Source organism: Chaetodon auriga, chromosome 7 (genome assembly GCF_051107435.1).
Source record: "Chaetodon auriga isolate fChaAug3 chromosome 7, fChaAug3.hap1, whole genome shotgun sequence".
NCBI lineage: Eukaryota > Metazoa > Chordata > Actinopteri > Chaetodontiformes > Chaetodontidae > Chaetodon > Chaetodon auriga.
The window spans coordinates 22,188,872-22,213,918 of NC_135080.1; the positions used below are offsets into that span (position 1 = coordinate 22,188,872).

Consider the following 25,047-nt stretch of genomic DNA (forward strand, 5'->3'; position numbering starts at 1 on the left):
GTTGCTGAGAGAATAACAGTTGTGTAACGACTGGAGCTTTTTCAGCTGTTAGTCAGCGTCTCTTCTCTTCTTCTTTTAAGTGTGTCAGGGTGAGCAACAATATCTTCTGCCCTTGCTCAAATCTAACATCTTCAAATAAAGACTTTAGTGTTTTCACACTTGTTTAGCTGAGGCGAACAGAGGCACTGTGAACTTCTCTCTGGCGATGAGGCTACTTTCTTATTTTCTCTTGCAGAATAAAGCAGGCAAAATATGTCGGAGTATATTTCTGATAAGGAATCAATAAGCTCTCAAAACTGGCCAAAATACACATGGTGCTGCTCTGAGTGGGAGCAGTCACGCAACCCACATCTAGACCAAGGAAACAGACTACAGGCAGAAATGCAGCGCGGTGGAAAATAACTTTAATAAAACTCCTATGAAAACAAAAACCAGCAAAACAATAAAAGCCTGTACATTTGACAATATCCAGTGTCTGAGACTTTTGAAGGCTAGTGGTGCGAAATACAGCTGCATCACACATAAACCAACAGAGAAACACCATTATAGGCTTAGGCCCGGGCCTAAGGTTTTATGTAATAGGATATGGTTCATATACTCGGATATTGCACGAAAATCAAACACAGATGCAGATGCTGAGGAGCACCGTATGTCAAAAACGAGGAAGTAGCTTTGCATCGCAGTGTAATATCCCTACTGATAAACTCCGCCCACATCTGCTTGTATAAAAACAAATATACTTAAAAAGAGAGGGGCACATATTTTCACATTCAATTCAGAAACAGACAATTAAAAACACAGTATGAACAATGAAATTACTAAATGTTGCTTTTTGTTTTGGTACTAACATGTTAAAAAGCATCAGTCGCTCCTCTGTGAGTTTCTTTGTCATGGTTGCTAGCATGGGCGGGGTGGCGCTTTAAACCGCTGACATCCTTTTAGGCTTTAAGACAAGCTGAACAGTGACAACTCACAGGTGATAACTCTTTGTCCAATAATGCTCTTGATTTGAAATCTCTGAAAGAAACAATGCACATTGTCATTTCAAAATAAAAGAAACGAAAAATAAAGTGTTTAGTTCATTAAAAGACTTTGAAATTTCTTGCTGAAAACATTCCAGTGTTCAATGGACCAAAGGAAGTCAGATTCAGACAGAGGACCAAAGGCTTAGGGCATCTTTGTCTCTAATCATTCCTTCTCATTCATCATTATTTCCCTAATGCAAGTTTACTCTGTGGACTAGTAAAGTAGTCTGGCACATAGACGTCTCACGATAAATTCTTAAATGGCAACAGAAAAAGAAAACTCATAAAAAATACAATCTTCCCGCAGTTTTGAGGCACACTTTGAGGCAGCGGGAGCAAGACAGTTAAGATGCACTTCCTGTGGGTGCTGTGCACATTGTTTTAAGACATGGGGGTCAGACGAGTTTGTCCTTTCCATTCCGCCCTTTCCACACCCATCTGTTATCTCTGCTGTACTTATATAAGTTCAGGGGTGTGGTCAGACCACGGCCCCCTTCAGGGTCCATACCAGCGGAGTTTCAAGTCTGCCTGATGAAATTCAACCACTCGAACACACGGCCCGCTATGCAGGGACAGTTCATTTTTAGTGTGGGCAGAGTGGGTGCTTCAGTTCCCTTCCTTTGGCTGTGTGCTCTGTCAGCTGCTGTGCCTGTGCAAAACTTGCAACGACTTTACCCACCATGATTCCACAGAAATGTCACAAGACCGTGAGTTTGGATTTTCAGGAGGCACCATGCCAGAGTGACGCAAGGCGAGGAGGGATACAGGAAGTAAAGGTGCGGGCTAAACTGAAATGTTTTGGAGAGCAGGTTTACTCTGTACGTACAGTATATGGGGGTGAATCTGCTCATGTTTGGGATATTCTGCTAGATTCCCTTCTTTAATCCAGGGTGGCTTTCACCCCGTCTCCTCGGCACACCTTTCCCCTCCCACACACTTGCACGCTCCTTCACTGTGTCCTCTTGGCCCCTGACCCCTGGCCTATGAGGGGTCTCACCAGCTCTAGGAGCGGTTGTCTTTGGCCACATTGTGGGCCATCCAGTTGACTTTGGTTGTCCAGCTCTCTCTCAGGGCCTCGTCAAACTTCTGGCGGAACTGCTTCAGCGCCTCCTCGTCTGTTTTACCCAGAGCCAGAGAGTCCTGAGGGGGGAAAGGGGGATTGTAAGAGGGGACGTGGAATGTGTTAAATATACAGTTTCTCCCACGCAGCACGCTGGTATGTTGGAGATACGTAACTGTATTTCTATACACTACTGGACCCATTATGTCCACAGAATTTACCACATAATACCAAAGGAGAATTCAGGTGCCAAAAAGGGTGAAACAGGCGAGACAAAACATGCAAACTGAAGATGTCCTGTGATAAAGTGTAGTCTACGTGAGGCACAGCTTATCAGTCTTCTTTCACACTGACACATGTACATGTACACATGTATAAAAACTGCTGTGTATGCGTGTGTAATACCTTTAAGTACTGGATGTCTTTGACTGAAGTGAGCTCAGGCAGTCCAGCGGTCAGCATGAGGGCAAACAGTGTGATGAAGAGGTTCCCGTTCTTTCTCAAGATTAGATAGGCTTCCTCACAGTACTGACGGAAACTACAAGACCAACATAAACACGCGTACACGATCCATTAGTTCCGACATATACAGGACAGTGTCAACAGTTATTTGAATCGATAACGATATGCATGATGTTCTCTTGTGATGCTTCCTTTTAAGGAAAGTAAAGAACATCCAAAAAAAAGTCAGTGGCCTCCTTCAGCATGCTTTGTAAACACAGTATATCCTCAGTGTGAGAAGGCTTTTTTTTGGGACTGCACTCCATGCTCTGAACCATCTGTGTGTAAAAAAATCTGTAGATCTGTTGCTCAGCGACATGAGGTTTCCTCACACTGTTCATAACAAGTGACAAACACTTCCTTTATGTTTGAGGTCAACCATGCAGTGATGACGCTCTGCATTCTGACTTCGGTCAGCGTACAAGGTGGTTTCAGGGAACACATTACAAGCATGGACATTAAAACCTAATGGTTTTCTAGCAACCACACCTACATGATCACAATGTGTTTATGTGTTAAATAGATCCTCTGTGGACAGCTTAGTTGTTGTAGCATATAAATAATGTAAGGGGTGCTGAACATCCCATGCAGACACTTACTTTAATGTCCAGGTGTTAGGGAAATATGTTTTGAACACACTGTGGGTCATCATATAGAGGGTAGGCGATGGTTTCACCAGGGCATTTCCGCTTTCACAACATGTTTGTATACATGTTCTCGTTCTGACTAGACACACAATGTACCATTTCTTGAACCCACGCTCACCACATGCTGACGTGACAATGTACCACAACCATACTTCTCATTTTACAGATAAACATTTTTGAGGATAGATCACTTTCGAGTTCATGCTCTCATGTCAGGCAGAATATATCACCAACACCCAGCTGCGAAGCCTAATTGTTGCATAACTAGGCAGTGTAAATGTCAGCAAGTGTATATGTAAAGCCGTTCAGTCAGTGAATGTTACAGATGTAAAGACTTGGGCGACCCCTTCAGCCCGTGTCAGATGACATGGCCACAGGCTGCTAACAATCCAGCACTCAATGCTAACAAAACAATGGCTGACAGGCTACTGTGAAAACACAAGACGGTAACAGTTTCACGATGGACCCCGACTTCTTACCACACATGAGAGCATTATATGTTTATTTGGATGATTTCGGAGCTGTAGTAACTTTGGCTACAGAAACAGTTGATACGCAGGACCTGTCTCCACATGTTTACTCCTGTGGTACAGTATGAATGTAGGTCATAATAACACAGATTACCGTAACACACGGGTATTTCCACTTTCACAAAATGACTTGCACGCTTTCTATCATACCTACTTGGTAAACAATGCTGCTTTAACAGAGTCGCTTTATGAAGCGAATGCATCTCACATCAGCATACACTTCTCATCAGCCTCAGTATCAGAAACAGGTTATTGTGGTTTATATATTTTCAGACTCTTGATGTATTTCAGCTCAGTCATCTATCCATCTACGGGAATAGTAACTAACAAGTGGAGTATAAAGGCCAACATCATAGTTTCATATGATAGATTTTTAATTTCGCTTGAACATTTTCACTGGAGGCATCAGCCCACACTGCACAGGTTTGTTTAAAATGATGCATCTTTAGCAGAAAAAAAAAATGCAACAACAATAAAAATTAAGAAAGCATCTGTATAATATCTGAATTTAATGTTTTAGATATGTCTTCTTTAAATTTCACAGAACACCTGAAGTTTCTTAACACACTGAATGTGTTTGAAGCACTAAGAGGATGAAATAATCAGAGAAATATGAGATGATCCTGGTACTTTACTATATGTTTGCAATTTCCTTATCCCTTTAAAAATAAACTGAATTTGATCATAGAACATTTCTCCTCAGTGAAAACTAGATATTCATCAGTGCCTGAGCTTCTACTGCCAACTGCTGGTGGGAGAGAGTACTGCACCAACACACAAGCTGTGGTATGATTGTGATGCCTTCTATATGCATACATACATCTTTGGCTCCCCTGTGTGGTCCACCGTCATTTCATATTTACAGTTATTCTGCACTTTTGTGTATGTGTCTGCACTCCTCTTCTGATCCCCCAACAAATAAATGTGAAAGAAAAACAGGCTTCAGATAAAAGGATAAACTAAGTGGAACAAACCTGCCAAATTTTTCTGTGTATCCCGTCTTGCCCTGCTGTATCACATGGATGAAGTCGTGTGTGAGGATGAATGGTACACGCTCCCTCTTGATGCCGAACTTGGACTTGAAGTTGCCCAGAATGTGGCCGAAGTCTATGTGGAAGAGCTGACAGACAAGAAGGCCAATCAGTGAGTGCAGTGGAACAAGTAAAAAATAAAGCGAGAGAGTGGATAATACACACAGATAAATCACACAGTCTGTCATACCTGTCCGGTGCTGCGGACCATGATGTTGTCGCTGTGGCGGTCTCCGATGCCCAGGACGTAGGTGGCTACACAGTAGCCTGCACATGACAGAGTGAACTCCTCGATGGCCCGATCAAGCGCGTCGCTGTCAAGACAAAACATACACAGGATACATTCTGGATTCTCCTCTAAGTGAGCCTCAGTGGTCCCTGTCACCTGTAACACATCCTCTGCTCCAAAGATGCTCAAACTGCAGTTACTGAAAGGTTCATTTGATCAGCAGGCGGCATCTCACCCAGAGTTTCTCTCTTTGAGCCAGTTGAGCAAAGCATCCTTGTTGAAGGCGGCGGCTGCTGCCACATTGCTGCTGGTCAGCTGGATGTTGGCAATCGTGTCTGCTGATGAGACCACCTCGATCAGCCCTGCCCGGTCACCTGTCGCTAGGCAACCATACGGTACAATTCTGCATGATAGGTAGAGAAGAAGAAGAAATGAGCTTAATGCTGTCAATTAAACATTGTGAACATGTCCATCCTGCAGGATTTGGTGGGCAGATCTGAAAAAAACTGCTACCCCTATTGATACATGCAGAACACGATCAGCTCATCAAGCCTTTCTTCACATTCACGTCAGTCAGTTAGCCTGGAAAATACCAATCGCTTGTTATTTACACATGCCCCATTTGCTTACACTTGAAACACTGTGCGTACCATAAGAGCTGTCAGATATGGTGACAGTGTCTGATTTCTGTCACATTTATTTCAACATATCAATGAAAACAGTCCCCCAAAACATGATCCAAACTAGATCCAAAAGTCCGTGCCATATGAAAGCAAACGTCTGATTTGGGCTTGATGACCAGGCAGTCTAAATGTAGCTTTCTGTGTGTTGCTCCAGTTCCATTTCCACTGTTGTGTATTCATGAGATTAATATACTAGGCTGTGGTTTATTGGGATGTTCATCCATATCCACTCCCCTGGGAGCAATTCACGCTTTCTGACAGTGTAAAATATCGTTGTGTTTACACTGAGTTGAGACAGGACAGATGGGAACATTTGGTGAAGAACATATGGTGATTACATGATGACGTGCAGACCAGCCAGATGATGGTAGGTTTTCTTCGTCATTCCCTTCTTCTTTCTTTCCACAAGATGGCAGTAGCTTTTCATTTTTCAGGATTCAGAAATACAGGAACTGGACAAATCTTCCTCAGAATACTTCCATTTTTGTAATAATTTTCTGACACAGTGGCCCAAAGGTCTCATAGATCAGACAGCCATGACCCAATGATGCTCAAAGCAGATTCAATTTCTGGATTTCAGTTGCAGTTTGACAAGTTTGATGGAGACCAAATGCCTTCAAGGCATTTCTTACTCAACTTTAAATAAATCAGAGAAAATGACGACAGACAGCCGACAAGTAAGGCTACATGTGCTAAAATATATCAGCAAGAAATCACAGAGCAAACTCACACCCACCATCATACTGGTTTCATTACATTGTCCTTCCCTTCATTCACAATGTCCCGTCACTGTGTTCGAACTCATGAACTCATGTCCCTGTAATCTGAAGCACTGTCCTCAAGCTCAACTGTCAAAACAACCCCCTCCACTGCTCAGCTCCAGATGTGTCAGAGTATGACGAAGACAGAAAAGGGTTTTGTCAAAGTGTGAAAGTGTGGATTTGATTAGGATGTAATGCAGATATTGAATGTGTGTGTGTGTGTATGAGTGTGTGTCTGCATGGATGGAAGTCTAGGGTGTAAGAAGGTTGGAGGTCAAACTAGCATGGGGTAATTTAGTGTCTCCCCTCCTCTGCTGCACCCCACCAGAGCTTCCCCTTCCCCACAGAGAACAGGAACAAACAAGCTCGACGAGGTCTGTCCGTTTAACACACACACACACACACACACACACACACACACACACACACACACACACACACACGCGCGCACACAGATGTGAGCACAAAGAAACTCACCTGAGGTCAAGACTAGCCTCCTTCCATAGCCGATCCATTAACCTCAAAATCTGGAGGGTCAACATGTCTTGTCTTAGGTCTGTAAGAAAATGAAAACAGTTTCTTACTTTCAAGAGAAAATGTTGTACTTTTAAAAGCAAAAGTTTACTCAAAGATGAAAAGTGATTTCAACCCCTCGTCATCATGACCTCCTTGCCAAAGCCCGCCTTCTTTGATTCCCCCTACCGTCTCCATTCTTGAAGATGATTCCAAGGGTGTCTCCACCCAGCAGCTTGTTGTTGTAAACGATCCAGAGTGGCTTCATCTTAGAGTCCATGTACCGACACTTCTCCACACTGAAGGGCGAATGAGAGACAGATAAAAATGACGCTTTGAGAGGAGAAAAAAATTCAACCCGATCTGTAACTTTGATCTGTGATCACAACAGTGCTGTCTTACTTGATACCAGACAGCAGGACGTTGGGGTTTAGAGGGGAGTGCAGGTCTGACAGAGTCTCTGAGTAGCCGCTCTGCCTCAGACAAGTCATCATGGCCTCCTTGGTCAACATTGCCTCCTTGGTCTTACTCCGAGCATTCTTGATGGTTCCTAGCTTAATGAGCTCATTCACCGACTTTAGCTTACTCAGGGCTTCCACCTGGCACAGTCAAAAAACAGAACATGTAACAGTGTTGGAAAAGTTGGAACAATATTTCAGAATTAGTGGAATCACCCCTGTTATATCCTTCCTTAAACAGACTATGTCAGCATTGTGATCTCAAGTCAGTGAGCACACTCTCACAAACAGGAAAGCGGCCAGATAAATGACTGTGCTGATGAGGAAGTAGGAGGAAGTGTCCACAGAAGTGGCAGTTAGAATCAATACTGCAGAGGGCAGGAGGGTGACGCTGTTGTTGCTCGCTAAAAATATCATAAATCTAGTCCTGTCAGGATCAACACGAGAACACAGCTGTCCTGGTACCTGAGTGAAGGCTAGTAGAGTAAAAGTCTGAACCATAGACATGGAATTGAGGAAGAGGGACATAATCTATGGATGCAAAAATGAGAAAGCCACTAAATAAAACAGCCTGTGTGTGTGCCAGCATGAGTGACCTACCTGTTTCTTTAGAACCTCAATATGAGGGATGCTGCCCCTACAGTAGGCTTCCAGGATGAGGGCAAACTGGACTGAAACAGCTGGCATGTGGATCTCTGACCTGTAGAGGGCAGCAGAACAGCCACAGTGAGAGGAGAAACCTCTCAGGACTCATCAAACATACGATCTCTTTCCCCTTCTTTCTATGCACACACGGACACTGGTGTCTGTACACACCGCAGGTGCCAGAAGAGGAAGTGTCCTATCTTGCGGTTCCTCTGGGCACGTTCCAACAGGAAGTGGGTGAGGGCGCAGTCATAGTAGGGCTCATAACGCAAGACTTGCACCAACTGTAGCAAGTACTGCGACAGCTCCTCATTACTGGTGAGGGGAGAGAGGAGAGAGAAGCATGAGAGGAGGGTTTCTGAACAACTGCTTTCTAGCTTTCATCTTCCTTTCATTTGGGCTACTCATGCATAGTCATTTACAGTCATTTCTAACAGAAAATAAAAGAAATCAGTAAGGAGAAGGAGGCATGTAACAAAGTGTCCTGGACTGCAGTGGGTGATGTAAATGTTGAAGCTTGAACATGAGACACAGAAAAACAGACATGTATTATATAAAAGTCTTTGTGTGGGTGGATACATAAGTTTACCTCATATCCTGGAGACAGCGCACAGCATATTCTCTGACATACTGATCAGGGTAGTTGAAGTCCAGAAGCTCCAGAGCCTCTCTGGGACACAGTTTGGGCCAGATCTGAAGCAGTGCCTGGAGCTGAGACACACACACACACACACACACACACACACACACACACAGATGCTAAGAAACTGATCCGCAGATGTTTAATCAGAGTTACATACATACAGTATACAGTCCTTGTGTAGCTTTGTAAATAAAAGGTATAATGTCACACATATGAGAAGCTGGTTTACTACTGAGCTACATTCTAATTGTGTGTAGCTGTCAGAAAGCATTGTCTGTTGTCAAAGACTGATGCATAACCATCATGTTAATGCTGAACAAAGTAATAGTGTCAAAACTGCAGCCCCAACCAATAAAAATCTAACTCTTCCCGCTGTCACTGGTATAAATCTCTTTCATTAATCTGGGGCGTCACCTAATTGCAGATTGAAAAGAACTGACGTTGAACCATCAAAATGCATGAACAGGTGTTGCGCCGGCTAACCTGGGCCATGTCCTCATGTTTGCTCCACTTGACGGAGAGTAGCAGCTTGGGCAGCGACTGAGGGAAATTCTCTCTACAGTCGTAGCGTAGTGTCCAGATCAAATCCTTCTCGTTTTCACACAGCTGTGAGAGCGCGTCACGCTCCATGATCTCCTTCAGCTCTATGTGGAACTTCTTACCACCACGACCCTGACAGAAGCCATGAAAAAGGTAGAATGGTCGGTTGGGTTGGGCGGTTGGAGGAGGACAGAATGAAGAAGATGTAGAGGAGAAAAACGGGTGAGAGGATGAGTGCTGATGAAGAAAAACTGGAAGAGGAACCAGGATGTAAAAGGAAATGAGAAGATGACGAGGAGCAGCAGCAGTGACTGTAATAAACCTCTAGGTGGCAGGAGTGTATCAAAGTATCCAGCAAGTTCTCATCAGCTGCCTTAATTCATCCACATAAACAAAACAAGGACTAACATTGTATTGTCTCTGTTTAAAACAAGTTGTATACGCTCTGATTCAAAGGGGACATGCATGCTTTAAACAATAGAAATGCAAAGTGAGTAATGATGTATGCTGAAACTTTGATCACAGATGAATAACGTCAGAGGAACTGCGTGGATCTGTGAAGTGACTGCAAACACAGTGACTTACAATAAAAAATAAACACTAGGACTGTAGTCTGTACTAATCCATAGTTACACACACACACACACACACACACACACACACACACACACACACACACACCTCGCATTAAAAGGGGTGAGTTCAGGCATGCCCTCTACATAACACAGGATTATGTAACCAACCGTAACACACCCAGGAGTGGGGTTTTAGTTGAGGGGCGGAGAGGCAGGAAAACATACAAGTAATCTGATTAGAGTCTCGAGTTTTGAAGGGGATTGAAATATTTTTGCTGCTACACCCTGCCAAAGTGATGAAAATGGGTTTCCAAGGAAACTAGCTGTATGTGCCCATATCCCTGTGGTGTGTGTCTGTTAACAGTGTGTGTGAGGGTGAGAAACAGAGAGAGATGATGGAGCATGCCTGTTTGTTGTTGGCCAACTTGAAACAAACATGTCACTCTATTTTCACCTGGTCTGCCTTTGTATGCATTGTCAATGTACAGCGATCTTTAGGCATGTTCACACAATTATCTCCCACCGTACACCAACTCACCATGGATCCGCTGTCACTTGCTCTGGCAATCTCTGCAGCCTTTTCCAGTATCTGCAAAAAAAGTAAGTGAGCACTGTATTAGTGAACACACATACTCTGATACGGGGCATTAGGCAGGCCAAGCATGTCCTGATCCTCTTGTGTTAACAGCCACCACTTCATCATAATCACTAGGCACCATTATGAGGAGCACTCAGCCACTGCGATGACAAATTCAACTGCACTCACTACTTTAAAAAAGGCCAAAGGTCTCACCCAGGAGTCTAAGTTCACACATAGTCTGAGAATGGTACATTCGAGGCAGCCTTGAGATGTTTGTGTGTGTTACACATTTAAGCTTATTGGCATTGTGTGCTAATGCTAGCACACAGGTATGTTTCTGTGAGTGAATGAATGACGGCTGTCTGACCTTGTCAAAGGGAGGGAAGATGATGGAGTGTGACAAGTACTCCGGGAAGTGGATGTGCAGCGCTGTAGCGTTCTCAGTGTACGGGTTGGTCTGAACGGTTCCTATGGGGTTCAGCATCTCTTCAAGTTCATCTGGGTAAGACACACACAGAGACGCATGAAATGATTTGATCACTGGAGAAGTTCATTTAACCCTAGCTTCACTGCATTAGTGGATATAAAGTAAACATGAGTGTGTTTGTTTGTGTATACCAGGAAAGGAAGACCAGCAGTGCAGGATGATGTCTCCAGTCTTCAGTTGGCCTTTGTAGTCAAACACCATGGTGTTGACCCAAGCTATGGGGTAGTGCTGCATCCCAGAATGAGAAATTTGTGAAATTAAGACTGAGTTAAGAACGATATAAAGATGTTGTATATGTGTGGAAACCGAAGAACTTGGCACTGATTTAACCCACTACAAGACATGTTTCTTACCACTTTCCCTGCTTTGCGGATGGTCTGGTACTTGTTTATGTGAGCATTTTTGGTGGACTTCTGCTTCTTGACCTTATCCATGACGGCATAGATGGCAAAGCAGAGGCGGGTCATGCGTGGCAGGTCACAGACGGGGAGGTCAAACTCCAGCGTGCTGTCTTTCCATGTGTGGTCTGAGCGTCCGCTGCTCTCGCTGCTCACCGCCGGTTTGCACAGCAGCTCTGTGCCGTGGAAAAGCCCCGCCCTCACCTGGACCTGGGTGAGGGGGTGAGGTTGACATGTAGAGGAGCAGCAAAGATATACTGTCATACTCTTCTTTTGCTTAATTTGACAGTTTTAAAATGAAGGCCACTGAAATATTTACCAAAGATCACTCAAACAGGAGTAAATAGTGCGTTTACTGGGGAATTTAAAATCCACATTTAATGTGCCACTGAGTATTTCTGGCAGCAGAACAGTGTTTGCGGGACTGACTCAAAATAAACTACAGTGTGTGTTCATGCTAATGAAGGAACATGTCTGCCAGTGTGACAGTGTGACTCATAATGTGTTTTTAATAGTTTTTGGACAACAATGGAGCTCTACGGCACAGAAGAATGAGATACTGTATATCGTGCTTTGGCAACAAGACAACATTTATTAGTAGGATAAAATCGTTGTTGTGTTTGGTGTTTTCATGGGATTTCTTGGCAAAGAGATCAACAAGATAATCTGAAGTATTTCACAGTGGATTCACGTTGAAGCTAAAGCTATTATCAAATCCTTTGTGTTACCTAAGTTACTACAATAAATGTGAAATTTTGGAGACATGGCACAACTGAGCATGCAGGTCTTGTGTGTGCAGTGACATATTAACAGGAACATAAATGAATGTTTTACAGAGGTGGACAAAACAAGAGTTTACCTTGGCAGTCTCCTCTGCGTTCACCTTGCTGCCGTTCACTAGGACTATCTTAAACGGGCTAGACACGTCCCACACACACGTCTGTACTTGCTGCAGAGGGAAAGTGAGAGGAGAAAAAGAGACCTGCAATGAGTGAGCAGTATTAGCATAATGTGCTGTAAAAATATGTACCTCCACACGCTGCTTCTTTACACCCACCAATTCCCCGCACACACACACACACGCACATTCTCTACCTCTCTCTCTCTCTCTCTCACTCTCTCTCACACACACACATAAAAAACACAAACAATGTGGGAGGTCAGGCAGGTCATTCTGATGTCAAGCCAAGTGGATTTGCGAGGGTCAGCAGTCAGCAGGAAAAACAGCATCACATGACACCTAGACTCTATGAACATGACTAACAAGCACACTTCCTGCTGTTTGCTTGCCTCTGTATTTGTGCGTGGACGTGCGTGTCTAAATGTGTGACTGCGATGGTGTGTGTAATTTGCTTCTTGTCACAGAAGTCACTATTTTTGTGGGTGTCTCTACTGTCACAGGCAGAAACAAGACCATGTACCGTGCCATCACAAAAACTGCCCATCTCTCTGTTGTCTTCTCGTGCTTTCTTTTGGCCAATCATCAGTCAGGCTTCCAACCACGCAACAGCAGAGCATCCAATAACAGCTTCCTTTACCAAAAATAAATCTCACTTCCTGTCACAGACAACCACACTGCTTCGGTAAACATATTAGAGTCCAACAAGAATCTCTGCCTGCTGCTATGTCCTCTATTCTCCCTGCACTGCACTTCACTGCTATTCAATTCAAGCAATTGATACTGTGGTCTGGGAGTCATAGCAGCACAGGCTCTTTCATCTCCGTGTCTAAACATAGATCTTGGACCAAAATCATCAGAGGATGTTAGAAACAGAGGGCATGTTGGAGATACAGCATAGAACAAGGGCCAGTGAGAAGTGGAGAGAAAAAAGTGAAGCCTGCAATATTTATGTGTTGATGGAAACAAGATTGAGCAAGAGAGGTTACAGAAAGGGACAGAAGACCGAGTTTCAAGCTGAAACGTTTAGTCAGTGAATCGATTAGTCAATCAAAAGAAAACTGACTGGCAACAATGTTGAAGATCAATTCATGGTTCAACTCAAACATACTAAAACCTCTCTCCCCCCATGTTTCCTGCCTCTCCCTGGACTCCCAGTAAAGGTAAAACATGAAGAAAGAATCTTAAATCTTAAAAATTTCTCTTCTTAAATGTGAACGTTCGCTGGCTGGACAATATTTGCATTTATCCAAGGCTTCAAGGGCTAATCTAGTGTCTTCTTTCAAGGCCTATAGAATCACCTCACCTAAAATGAGAAGCATGCATTTTTAAACTTGTTAAACATCGTTGGGCATTTTCATCTTTACATTTTTACAGTAGGCCTGAATTTATCATAAATCATGATCCACGGTGATTGTGACACTTTGTAATTCCTCGCCCAGTGAGTGTACATGCACTCATCATAAAAATGTGGAAGTGAGGTAAATTGGTGCCTGTTTTTACTGTAAACCGACGGAAATGTTTAATCATAAGGCGGGAACAGTAACAACAGCTTATGAAACGACTGTTCGAATGCTGTCATGATCACAGTACATGTGGACGCACACATCCAGGAGTGACGTCACTGTGCACCTGGAAGCGGCAGCCGAGAGGAGCCAGCGATGTTTCCTGACAACGAACACTGTCTCATAAAAGAGAGGTGGCAGCTGCCAAGTACATGTTGACTGAGCAAACCTTCACACCTGCCTCATTCAGTGCAGGTGAATCAATCAAACTGTGCAGCTTTTACCATTTTGGTGAATCAAGAACACTACTGAGCAAACACTGGCAGATATTAAGTGGTTGTTGTCTAGAGTACAAGAAAACTCTTTCATATGTGCATCACAGCCTCAGTCTTAGTCGTGCTGACGCCACTGATCAAATTTGCACATGTTCATACGTCAGTGACAATGAATTCAGCAACATAAATAAAAGCAGACAACAATCAGATGACCTGCATATGTGACTGTTAGTAAAGTCAGCTCCTCTTCAACAGCAGATGTTGAACAGATAAAAGCACCACAAAATAGAACCGAGAAGTACATTCATTCACACAGCCACACACGTGACCGGACTAACCGTGGGCACCCTTCTCTTGGGAGGTAGTGGTAAAGGTGGGTTGGAGGACTTGCGGCTAACCACAGCTCCGATGGCAGAGATTTCCTTGTCAAACATGGCCTTGACGGTTCTGGTGCGGACCAGGGTGAGGTGTGGAGACTCCTTCGCTTGCGTGCATGCGCGGATGTACTGCAAACAAGACAGGACAGGAAATCTGTTTAGCTATGTGCATATCTCAGCCTTTCTGAACACATAAAAAGCCAGATCCCTCTTTATAGTCGTGCTGCATTTTAAAGTTGAGCTTGCAAAAGCATTGCTGCATACTAAGTGAAAGTGGAACTGCTTTTCTGAAAGAATCAGGTCAGGCACTTTTAGGACTGAGAAATAAACAAGACACAACAAGTTAAATTTATGCACAGCTTGTCAGCAGACTTGATCAAATTAACATGCAAGAGTGCACGCAGACTGGAACACATCCCATTTCAAATACCTTGGTTTAGATGTTAGAACTGATTTATGTGTTATGTTCAAAAACACAACAACACCTGTAAGCACATTAAGCCAGAGCTTGAGATACATACACATTTAGCTACTGTGGCTTCAAAACCCTGCCTTGATACCACAATTGTTCCACTCATCAGCGCGTGTGTAGTTGGAGCCATTACACTATGCTAAAGTTAACCTGACTATGACTATTTATACATGTCTTTGCTAACAACAGTTACTTGCCAGCAAGTGGCAGAAAACTGCAGTCTTACTGATTTTTAACATAAAGTGCCAGCGCATCTGGCATGAGCTGACTGTGCCCGGTGCACACGGAGTCATAATTTTGGTTGCCCGAATCTTTTCTCAAACTGCTGAAAACAAGTTACACATAAACATGCATACTGCAAACACACAATCCACCATTTGCACTGTTACCAAAATATTATTGTTGAGCCATCCGCTGCACGGTTCAAACCTGTTCATTCTAATCTATAGCTAATCTTTTGCTGATGTCTCCTCCAAAGCCTGCCATAAAACAGGCTTTGGGCTATTACTATGATACCAGTATAACACTACAACAGTTTTCATGTGGGTGATATCTGCTATTTCTGGACATGATATTGACACATGGTGTGACACATCTAAATCAGGATCTGTGTCCCTCACTCACTGACAGACACCTGACTGAGTTACTGTGAAGCTACTGACCTTGTACTGAATCAGGGGTTGGTCTCCACAGAGGAACTCCAGACAGTGGCTGACCCTCAGCACATACTGACCCCTCCACGCCTCCTCCTCGGGCCCGTGGGTGGTCAGCCACTTCCTCACGGCCAGCTCCATCAGCTCCGTGGGAGTGCAGGATGATGGCACCTTCAGACTGGCTGAGTCCTGCAAGACAAGACAGGAAAAAAGTGCTCAAAGCTCAAACTATAGCCCTTGTAAATATAGCTAAGGAGATAACATACGTCAAAAAAGCACAAGGAAAGAAACATGATAATGCAGACTCTTGATGACCCTGCTGGAGGGCTTGCTGCTGAATCATATAAGATCGTGAAGAGGAATGTTAAGAGTCAAACATGATCTTCACCACACAAAGACATACAGTTCAGTACTCAATTGTTTATACAGAGTTCTAGAGGAGGAATTCTCATGTGTGCAAACAACGCACACGAACAAGTGATCACTTGTATGCATGTATGCATTTGTGGCTGAATGTACTCACACTGCACTAAAACATGAACATGCATGCCAGTCCTCTACACGTCGCCACAGTCTAATGTGCCACACTGAGGCTCACTGCGTCCTATTTATAGCACAGCACTGACCTGATACCTGAGATGAAATCATTATTTCCTGGAGGTTTAATAAAAATGACATCCATTAATAATTACCAACAAAAAAAAATGGCCATGGCTACATTGTCAGGGAACTACAAAACCAACTGAGCTATCCTGAGCGTATACTGGCATTTCACAACATCTCTCTAAACTGTCTGAACAGTATTTAGAAGTGGAAGTTAGATGAGAGTCTGATGCTCATGCAGCGAGGAAAACTCTATAATCCTAATGATATCACAAAAACAAAGGTCACACTGAACCGTGGTCGTACTCACTTTAGAACATTAAACCACACTGCCACACTTCCTGTCTATAATGTGGCTCATTGTGTCTGACCTCCCAAATAAGACTTCCTGCCAGTGTCCATCTGAGCACAGTGGCACAGATGGCCTGTCTTTGTGTATGTGCATGTGAGTGTCTGTGATGTTGATCAAAGCTGATGTACACAGGTCTGGAGGGACCCGACCATCTGTTTTATTATGATATAACATTAGTTCTAAAACAGAGGCAAAGAGAAATATGCTGCGAGAGACAAAGACAGATGGAAGAAGACAGTCAGAGAGTTCAGAGAAGGAGAGGGAGGTTCATTTTAATCAGGGTTTCGCTCCCTTGAGCTGCCATGCTAATATGCGCGTGTGTCCGGGAGGATGGCATAATTTCGCTGATGGTTTTGACCCACTTAGTGTTGTCACATGACTTGCTAGTTGAGCTAAGTCACGTGATAATTGTGGATCTGCCAAATGTGATCAGAAGAAGAGGCTGAGCTACAGTGCATGTGCCTGCGCTGGTGGAGTCACATGGCTACTTTTGCTACTCAAACAAGGTAGTTTTGTCTGTTGTAGTGGTGCAGCAGCAAGTCACACTGTTACTCGGAGCTCATTATGGATGCAGAATTGTTGTTCCAGCAGCACACAATGGGTTCAGCTCATAGGTTTAATCAATGGATTTTTTTTGGTCTCCTCTAGTTCATTTAGAAAAATAATGACATGAAAAGAGATATGTAAATAAACAATCCATTATTCTTAGCAACTACTAGCTTTCTACCAAGAAGTACAAGTACTTCCCATCATAATGTAATCTATCCAAGTAAACAATTGACTGTAAGGCAAACAGGTATAACGAAACAGGTCGAAGACAACTTAACATCAAATGCTGCTTTTTATAGTTTATATCTATTCGTATTCTCTCCCATTAAATTAAATGAAAAGAGAAAAATACCCCTGCGCTCCATCCTTTAAGGCTCTTCCTTGCATATTTTGCATGGCCTTTCCAAGACGCTATATGGGACCCATTCTGGGGTAATACTGAAACTAACCAATCACATTTTACATCTACAAGATTGGGTTCTTATATTGATCGAATGGGGAACAAATTTCTGATAGAATTAAAGGCAAAGAAATGGCTCAGTATACTAGCTATCAATGATTTTATCACAAACAAGGATGAACTCTCCTAAACAAACCACAAACATGCTTGGACTTGGACTCCACTCACTGAACTACTAAACTAAAATAAAAGTTTTCAGCATTTGCAGCACTGAATGAAAAGCTCTCACCTGAGACTGGTCGAAGTGGATGATGACTTTCAGGTCAGCCAGCCGATCATTGAGGCCATCGGTGATGGCTGTTGCTGCTGCGGGCTCGAGCTGTGGGGAGAAGCAGGCCTGCAGCCACTCCATGCATGTCATCATCTGGACTCTTTGCATCCTTTCTTCACTTATACGAAACATCTTACTTCGAAAGTCCTTCACCTCCTGGTCATTTATGGCATCGAGCTCATGGAGACCTAGCGGCGGGAAGGAGAGGATATCATTACAGCATCGCTACAAAGCAGACTATAGTATCATGATGAATTGCCACAGTGTCTTTAATAATATATATTTTTTATAATGTTCCTATCTTCATGCAATGAGAATGTGTTTTTCATGTGAACTCAGCATGAAGCTTGTGAAGTTCAAAGAGCTGTCAAGTAGGAAGCTGTATATATATATGAGGGTAACGTGCTCTTGCTTTCATTAAAAATGCACAAACACCTGTGCAACACTTGATGGCAGGCACATGCCCCTCGTAGTGCTGAATGTGGAAAAAGGATTATAAACAGTGGTCTCTTGTGGGATTAAAGCAGGGCTTCCTAATATTCACACTAGTACCAAATGCCAGAGGTATAAACTGCTGTTTGGTTGTACTTTATCTCTCTGCTCCCTGGTGAGCTTTTGTCTTTGTGTTTTTATCAAAGGCATGCTGCACAATACTCCACTGGTAACGAACACAACATGTTGACATTTAAAGCCATTTAACATTCATATGACCCTCAGCATTCAAAGAAGGGCTCTGGACCACATTAGCTGCATTGTGTGAGCGTGCGAGCAGGTTTGTGTAACTGTATATCTGGAAGGGAAAAAAGAAAAAAAAAAACATGGTTGGCCATGTGAGTGTGTAATAGTTTGTTACTGTGCACTGCCCAAGGTTAGGTGTGTGTGTGTTTGTGTGGGACTATCCAGACGTGCCCGTGGGGTTCCCTTTGAAAACACCACTTCAGACTGACAAAAGCCTTTAAAAGATCGTGTCAGACAAAAGTGGAGCCAGGAGGGCAGAATATCAATATTGTTTGAGTCTCCTTCAATTAGGCTCAGAGCCCTTTTCCTCCCTTCTCTTTGCCTCTCTTCCTCTGAAGAGGTCTGCAGTGACCGAAGGACTTCCATAATCCTGGACATCTTGATCAGAAGAGGGCTGAAAGTCTGTTTGTGTGTGTCTTAGCTTGTTAGAGAGCGAGAGGAAATAGCTGGTTCTTTTTTAATTGTGCATTTTGATGTATTTTTATGTCACTGCATGACTAGATAAAAAAAAAAAATAAAATAATTTATCGTGCAAGTAGTTGTGTGCATGCATGTATCACGTTCCATGCAACTACATCTAGGAGGGCTGAAACAAGTTTCCAATATTGATTCATTTGCCAGTTACTTTCTTGATATATCAATCAACTGTTAGAATTTCCCACAGCCCAAAGAGATGCAGTTAAATTGCTTTCTTTAAAGTAGACAACTGTCCAAAAGTAAAGATATTTTGTTTACTGTCATACAGTATGACAAAGAAAAAGAACAAATTTCCACATTTGAGAGGACAGACACCACGAATGATGTATCATTTAAATGAATTTCCTATCAATCAACCAATCAATTAAACTGTTGCATCTATGATAGCCACTGTATTGCCGGTATATATGATATAGATATATGAGTCTTTTGGGTCAAGTCAGAAAGTATTTTTTCCTCCTATGTATAAATAAATATTCTGTCAACAGATGTTTAATCACTTCAGAGGACTGCACTTTTCTACAGTTCTGATCAATTCCATCTGCTCCTCTAAAAGGCCTAATCTTCAGCAGAGATAATACAAAGTGACATGTGATGGAAGACATGTCAGGAACACGTCCAGCCAATCCTCACGCTTCTCTATCAGACAGCAGGGTCACTGATAGGAGCCAGCTGCAGACGGGCCTCGGGTCTGATGGCTGGGGTGAATGTGCTGAGTAGGAGAGCTACTTAGTGTAGTGGAGGAGGCGCTTAAGTCGTGGTGTGTGTGGAGAAAGATTTACTGTCCCACTTACCAACTCTAAGTGCTTTTTTTTTTATTGGAAATGTCAAACAGGGACAGTAAACAAATCAATCGGGGAGGGAGGAATGTGTGTGAGAGTTTGCATGATAATCTGCCACTTTAACTTGAGAGAAAGCCTCAGAAGTGTTGCTGTCTTACCCTTGCCAATGAGCACGCCAATTTTGGAGTCCAGCAGGCGCTCTGCTCGGCCGCAGTTCCGCGTCACCAGCTTGAGGACCGGCAGAAAAGGGCGAACGTCGCACAGCCTGCGAGTTTCGTCCTCGAGTTCTTCGTGCACAGCTGCCTGGTTGACACACTCGAACATGTGGCTCTCCATCTCGCCCAGGGCAGGAAACAGTGGGAATGACTGAGCCTGCTTCCATAAGAGCTGGAGAGAGAAGAAGAAGTGGGGTTTCACACAAGTGCTTTTGCACAACAAAACCACAGGGAGTGTTTTTATCGGCTCAATTAGACCCAATTAAATAACTCATACTCAGTAATACGCGCAACCGGGATACACAGCATCCTCATTTTTGGCTTGATAGCCATGTACATATGAGATTACCTTCAAGCATGAATAGCTTGAACAGTAAAATGCTGATTTCCCAAATGCCTTACAACTAATAAGAACAATATATTGCAATGATGTAATATGTTGACAAAAAAAAGTGTATGTGTCATGATCAGGAACAAAAACGACTCATGGCAACATGACACAGCTCGTGGGTGAGCCAATCAGGATGTGAATAATACGTCCACCAGCCAATCCTGGCATGATTCATGTCCCTGTGCCCCCACAGCATGATCGCAGGGTTGTGTGTGAAGCTGAGTGTGTTGTGTTTGTCTGAGGTTACAGAGTTATGCTGTAACGTACCGGAACAGGAGACATTTGCCCTCCCAACAAATACCTTCTCCTCCAGGAATACTCGTGATTTGATGTCATGTTGATCACATCTCTCCATAAACCACATGCAAAATTCATGCGCAATTTAATGCTCTGATGTTCCTACAAATCAATTACCTTACAAACCTTGGAAAATGATTCAACTATGGAAAATGATTGCAATGCTGTGTTTAAAAGAAAGCAAAAAGTTACAAGTGGAAAATGCAGATTTGCAGATGATAACATTTTGAAACAATCTGCTTTCTGGGAAATCTGACCTGGCATTTGTTATTATGAATGAATAGTTACAGTACGGTTCAAAGCTGTCTGGAAGGCCTGCAAAGGTCAAAGGGATATTCAACCCTTTGGCTAAACTAATACCCCTCCTTGCATTTGTTCTGACTCTTTCATTTACTAGAAAAATATCTCAGAGGAATCTTCCTCTTTCTCTTTCTTACTTCAATCACATATAATCTGTCAGAGCATTCTGCTGTTTCTGTGCATGGTTTCCTCAGGGAATGAATATTTCTCACATGTGCATGTCAACAGGCATCCTTTATGCATGAACGCCCACGTATACAGCTAGTCCAAAGAATTTAAAGGCCTGAGCATGGACGGAAAGCTCCCTAATCGTAAAGTTCTATGCACACATTACAAGAGTGAATATATGAATGTTAGATTAAGTCCAATCAGTCTGTATCTTTGGTCATGTTGTAAATTCAAAAGTGATTTCTGTACAAACACACGTGCACACACACTGTATTGTGTATTTGTTATTCAGAACAACCTCCTCAGGTTTGATTTAATCGTGCCAGTCTGGGGAAAACATGTTTGAGGTTGCGTATTGATGCAGGACATGCTTGCTACCTTGATTAAAATAAAAAAGAACACTTTTATATCAGCTATGAGAACACTGAACACTGAGTAACCAGAAAAATACAAATGCTTTACACTGTAATGCAATTCAATACAGTGCTGAATACACAAAGTAATACACACTATCTTTGGAAAACAAACTCAGAAGTCATATTTGAGACTGTCGTTTGAGGTGATGTTGTAATGGAATACATTTCACAAAATAAGCCTCAAATTCAGTAGCACTGCAGGGCTGTTCTACTTCACTGCCTTGCATCAAAGAAGTTTTTCCATTTTTCCGGTCACTCTGCGTTGCTGAAATCAATGACAAATCACATCACAGGATCGGATTACGTCCGCTCATGAACAGTTAAAACATGATTTCCAACACCTTCACACTAGCACTTACTTTGTTCCACTTTGTAAACAACTGAAGCCATTTTCTTAACAGTTTTTAAAAGGCCCATCAAGTCAGTGACTTCTGACCTCCACTTCACAAAATTAGCTGCAGTCATGCATGATGTCATGAGCTATTTGCAAGCTGAAAGCAAGAGCTACTCGCAAACAAAAACACCCAGCCAGCCGCAGCAGCCACCTCTGTCAACACAGGCATTAGATAATGTCTAACTGACCAGCTGTGTGACTCTCTCTCTCTGTGTAAGTATATGTGTGCAGGATGTAGACTGTGTTTTTCCTTATTAGGACAATAGGCCAAGAGGCATGTAAGGATAATAACATAACGTCAGGACGCACTTCATTTAATCTCCTTTAAGCATGTTGAAAGTTAATTACTTATTGGTTATGTTGTGACACCACAGCTGAAAAAACCTCACCTCAGCAGCAACATGTGACTTTGAGTCCAACTAATGTGTAGAAATCCCATTTTAACCTAAACCTGTGCCATCACCCACCCAGTACCACTCACCAGTTTGATGTGCTGAATGGTGGCCTCGCGTGGAACTTCCATCTGGATGTAGATACCAGTGGGCAGCAGAAAATCCACAGTGATCTGGTCCAGAGCGTGGCCGGCCAGGGGCGAGTGGGCCGCCCATATGTCCAGGAGGTCTGTCATGGCAGGAGGCATGGCAAGGGGTACCACTCACCACCTCAACCATAAGGACCTGCAGGGACAGAGGAGAGAAACAAAGTTTGGACTTGAGTGAGTGAATGAGTGGATTGTATTTGAAGGAGGCACTTCTTGAAAGAAGCTTTCTTTCCCTTTGGTGGAGTTGTGAAATAAGTACACATTAGCCTTTAAAAATGTAATTACAGAGGAGAAAATGATAGCAGTAGTTAGAAAGTCGGTGAAAATAATCTCAAAACTAATAGAAAGCTAATTATTTCATGAGCCACTAAGCCTTTTAACAAACAACGAACTTAACCGACCTAAAGACAAACACGCTTCATGTGAACATGTTATAATCCCATGTTGTCATGACTGATAACACTTTCCTGGACACCTTGCAGCTCAGGACAGTATTCCAGAAAGCCATTAGGCCATTCCTCAAAGATAACCTAATAGTTTAGACCTATTTTAAACTGTCAAGATAGCTGCACATGCTCAGCTCTAAGTCACAGACCTGAGACGTCACAGATCAGGCATGAACATGTCTCCAACTCAAATGTAAAGCTCTTAAATAACACGTCAAGCTGACAAAGCTCAAAAAGACAGAGCTAATCTTGTGATGTTGCACTTTCTTAGGCTGTTCAAACAATCGAGTAATAAGTATATAATAAAAGAAGCACACTTTAAATCATTCAACATTTCAATCCTATGTTAAAAACCAGCATTGTGCTGTTTCACATGCACACTCTCTTCTATTATCCTTTTAATTAACAACGAGTTGACAAGTGCAAATGACTCAGTGTCCCTGTGTCCCAGGGGGCAGCACTGTGCTGAGTCCAGTGTGTGGCTGGTGGCTTTAACTTGGGTGAGGGCCAGTGCTCAGAGGAATGCCCACTAAGCAAACAGAACAAAAGGTCAGCCTGCCCTCCCCTCATCAGACAATCTGGTCCCCCAGGCAGATAACACACACACACACACACATAAAGAAAACACTCATACTTGGACAGAGAATGCATACATAAAAGTGCACGCTAATGTATAGGCAGCACACACACAGTCCCAAAACACACACACACGTACGCACAGAAAGACAGAGCGTCTGCTGTGAAGATAATTATCAAGAAAGGCAGGAGGGGGTTAGCCTGCCACAGGTCCTCTCTGCATGTTCAAAAGCACTGGCTGACTGTCAGAAAGGCTATTTCTGTCTGCCAATGAGACGAGCACAAGTCTCAATTCAAAATTCAGCACAGGCAATGTAACAGGGTAAACATGCAATTCACAGACAGAAAAAACAAACAGACAAAAGTATTAAACAAAAATGCACAACTGAGGACTCATAAATGCTTGCATGTTAACTGCACTGAGTTCCACTGAGCTGCAGTAAGTGGCTTCCCAGCTGCTGGTGTAAAAACAGCCCACAGCCTGGTTTCCATTTGGGCTCATGCCTCGACCACAGCTGTACCGTCACAGCACTTCCACCTGCCTTTTTCTCATTACCTAGCTCTCAAGTGGCCAAGTACATTAACTCTTCCACTCGGCCACAGGTCCATCTCCATTTCGTCTCGATCCGCCCATTAAAAGTGACAGCCCTGATTGCCTCTAATGGTCTTTCCTCCTGTAAGTTAAGTGCTCCAGCTACGAGCAGACGAGCCGTTATTATGCCACGTGCCCGAGAATGGTGCAATATCTGCTGTGCATTTGGAGCCTCGATCTCAGCCACTTAATATTATCAGTCATGCAAATGGAAACAATCTTGTGTGTGTTTCTGTTTGTTGTTCAAACTGCAGATTGCTGTCTGAAGATCTCTTAAAGGGACATTGCAGTTCCTGCATGTGGCAAGGAGTGACGCAGACATAATCAGTTGAACACAATAGACACAAATGCACATATTACCCTACACAGCTCCGACTGTGGAGAAAATAACTCTGACATACACATTTTCCTTTCTGACACAGACACACACTTCCAGGTGGCAACAAGAAACCATTCAAATGAACTGCTACAGGGCAAACAATGGCGAGCCTATGATGTCACAAAGGTGCACATAGTTACACACATGAAAAGTAACATGATACCCAGCATGTCTGTCTGACACACTGACAACACTGGGTGCTCAGGAATGGATGAACAGGTGCATGTGCATGCACATCTATACATATACACGCTTGTCTCATTAATTATGGGCTTCCAGAAAGACGTTTTCACACCAGACAGCTTGAACACCATCTCATCCTGCTGTGACGCCGACACACACACACACACACACACACACACACACACACACACACACACACACACACACACACACACACACACACACACACACACACACACACACCCCGAGTGTACACAGGTGAGCAGGGTTATTGAGGATGTGGTGGCAGACAGCCAGAGGTCTGCTGTGAGGTCAGGTTTCAGTGGCTGGATCAGAAGAGAACAAGTGGGTTTGCAAGATCAGGGAGAAAAGAGGGAGTTTCATGTGACAACAAACTGAAGGGCCTGAAGGGATCTGTCCAGTTACCTGTA

At 43.2% G+C, this 25,047-nt stretch overlaps 1 protein-coding gene across 1 annotated transcript in view; it reads right to left on the reverse strand.

Moving 5' to 3' along the window:
• Positions 1–382: 382 nt before the first annotated feature.
• Positions 383–25,047, reverse strand: part of pik3cb (phosphatidylinositol-4,5-bisphosphate 3-kinase, catalytic subunit beta) — a 52,306-nt gene continuing 27,641 nt past the window's right edge. Inside the window, exons 3-24 of the mRNA XM_076735375.1 lie at positions 22,381–22,576; positions 19,877–20,105; positions 17,680–17,909; positions 15,496–15,675; positions 14,323–14,490; positions 12,166–12,255; positions 11,262–11,516; positions 11,040–11,136; positions 10,789–10,919; positions 10,380–10,430; positions 9,210–9,398; positions 8,673–8,794; positions 8,255–8,398; positions 8,039–8,138; positions 7,383–7,579; positions 7,170–7,279; positions 6,945–7,023; positions 5,259–5,426; positions 4,985–5,108; positions 4,738–4,883; positions 2,491–2,623; positions 383–2,165 (exon numbers count right to left, since the gene is read on the reverse strand). Of these exons, the coding sequence (XP_076591490.1) occupies positions 2,028–2,165; positions 2,491–2,623; positions 4,738–4,883; positions 4,985–5,108; positions 5,259–5,426; positions 6,945–7,023; positions 7,170–7,279; positions 7,383–7,579; positions 8,039–8,138; positions 8,255–8,398; positions 8,673–8,794; positions 9,210–9,398; positions 10,380–10,430; positions 10,789–10,919; positions 11,040–11,136; positions 11,262–11,516; positions 12,166–12,255; positions 14,323–14,490; positions 15,496–15,675; positions 17,680–17,909; positions 19,877–20,105; positions 22,381–22,539 (3,240 nt within the window). The 5' untranslated portion in view covers positions 22,540–22,576 and the 3' untranslated portion in view covers positions 383–2,027. The remainder of the gene's footprint in view (positions 2,166–2,490; positions 2,624–4,737; positions 4,884–4,984; positions 5,109–5,258; positions 5,427–6,944; positions 7,024–7,169; positions 7,280–7,382; positions 7,580–8,038; positions 8,139–8,254; positions 8,399–8,672; positions 8,795–9,209; positions 9,399–10,379; positions 10,431–10,788; positions 10,920–11,039; positions 11,137–11,261; positions 11,517–12,165; positions 12,256–14,322; positions 14,491–15,495; positions 15,676–17,679; positions 17,910–19,876; positions 20,106–22,380; positions 22,577–25,047) is intronic.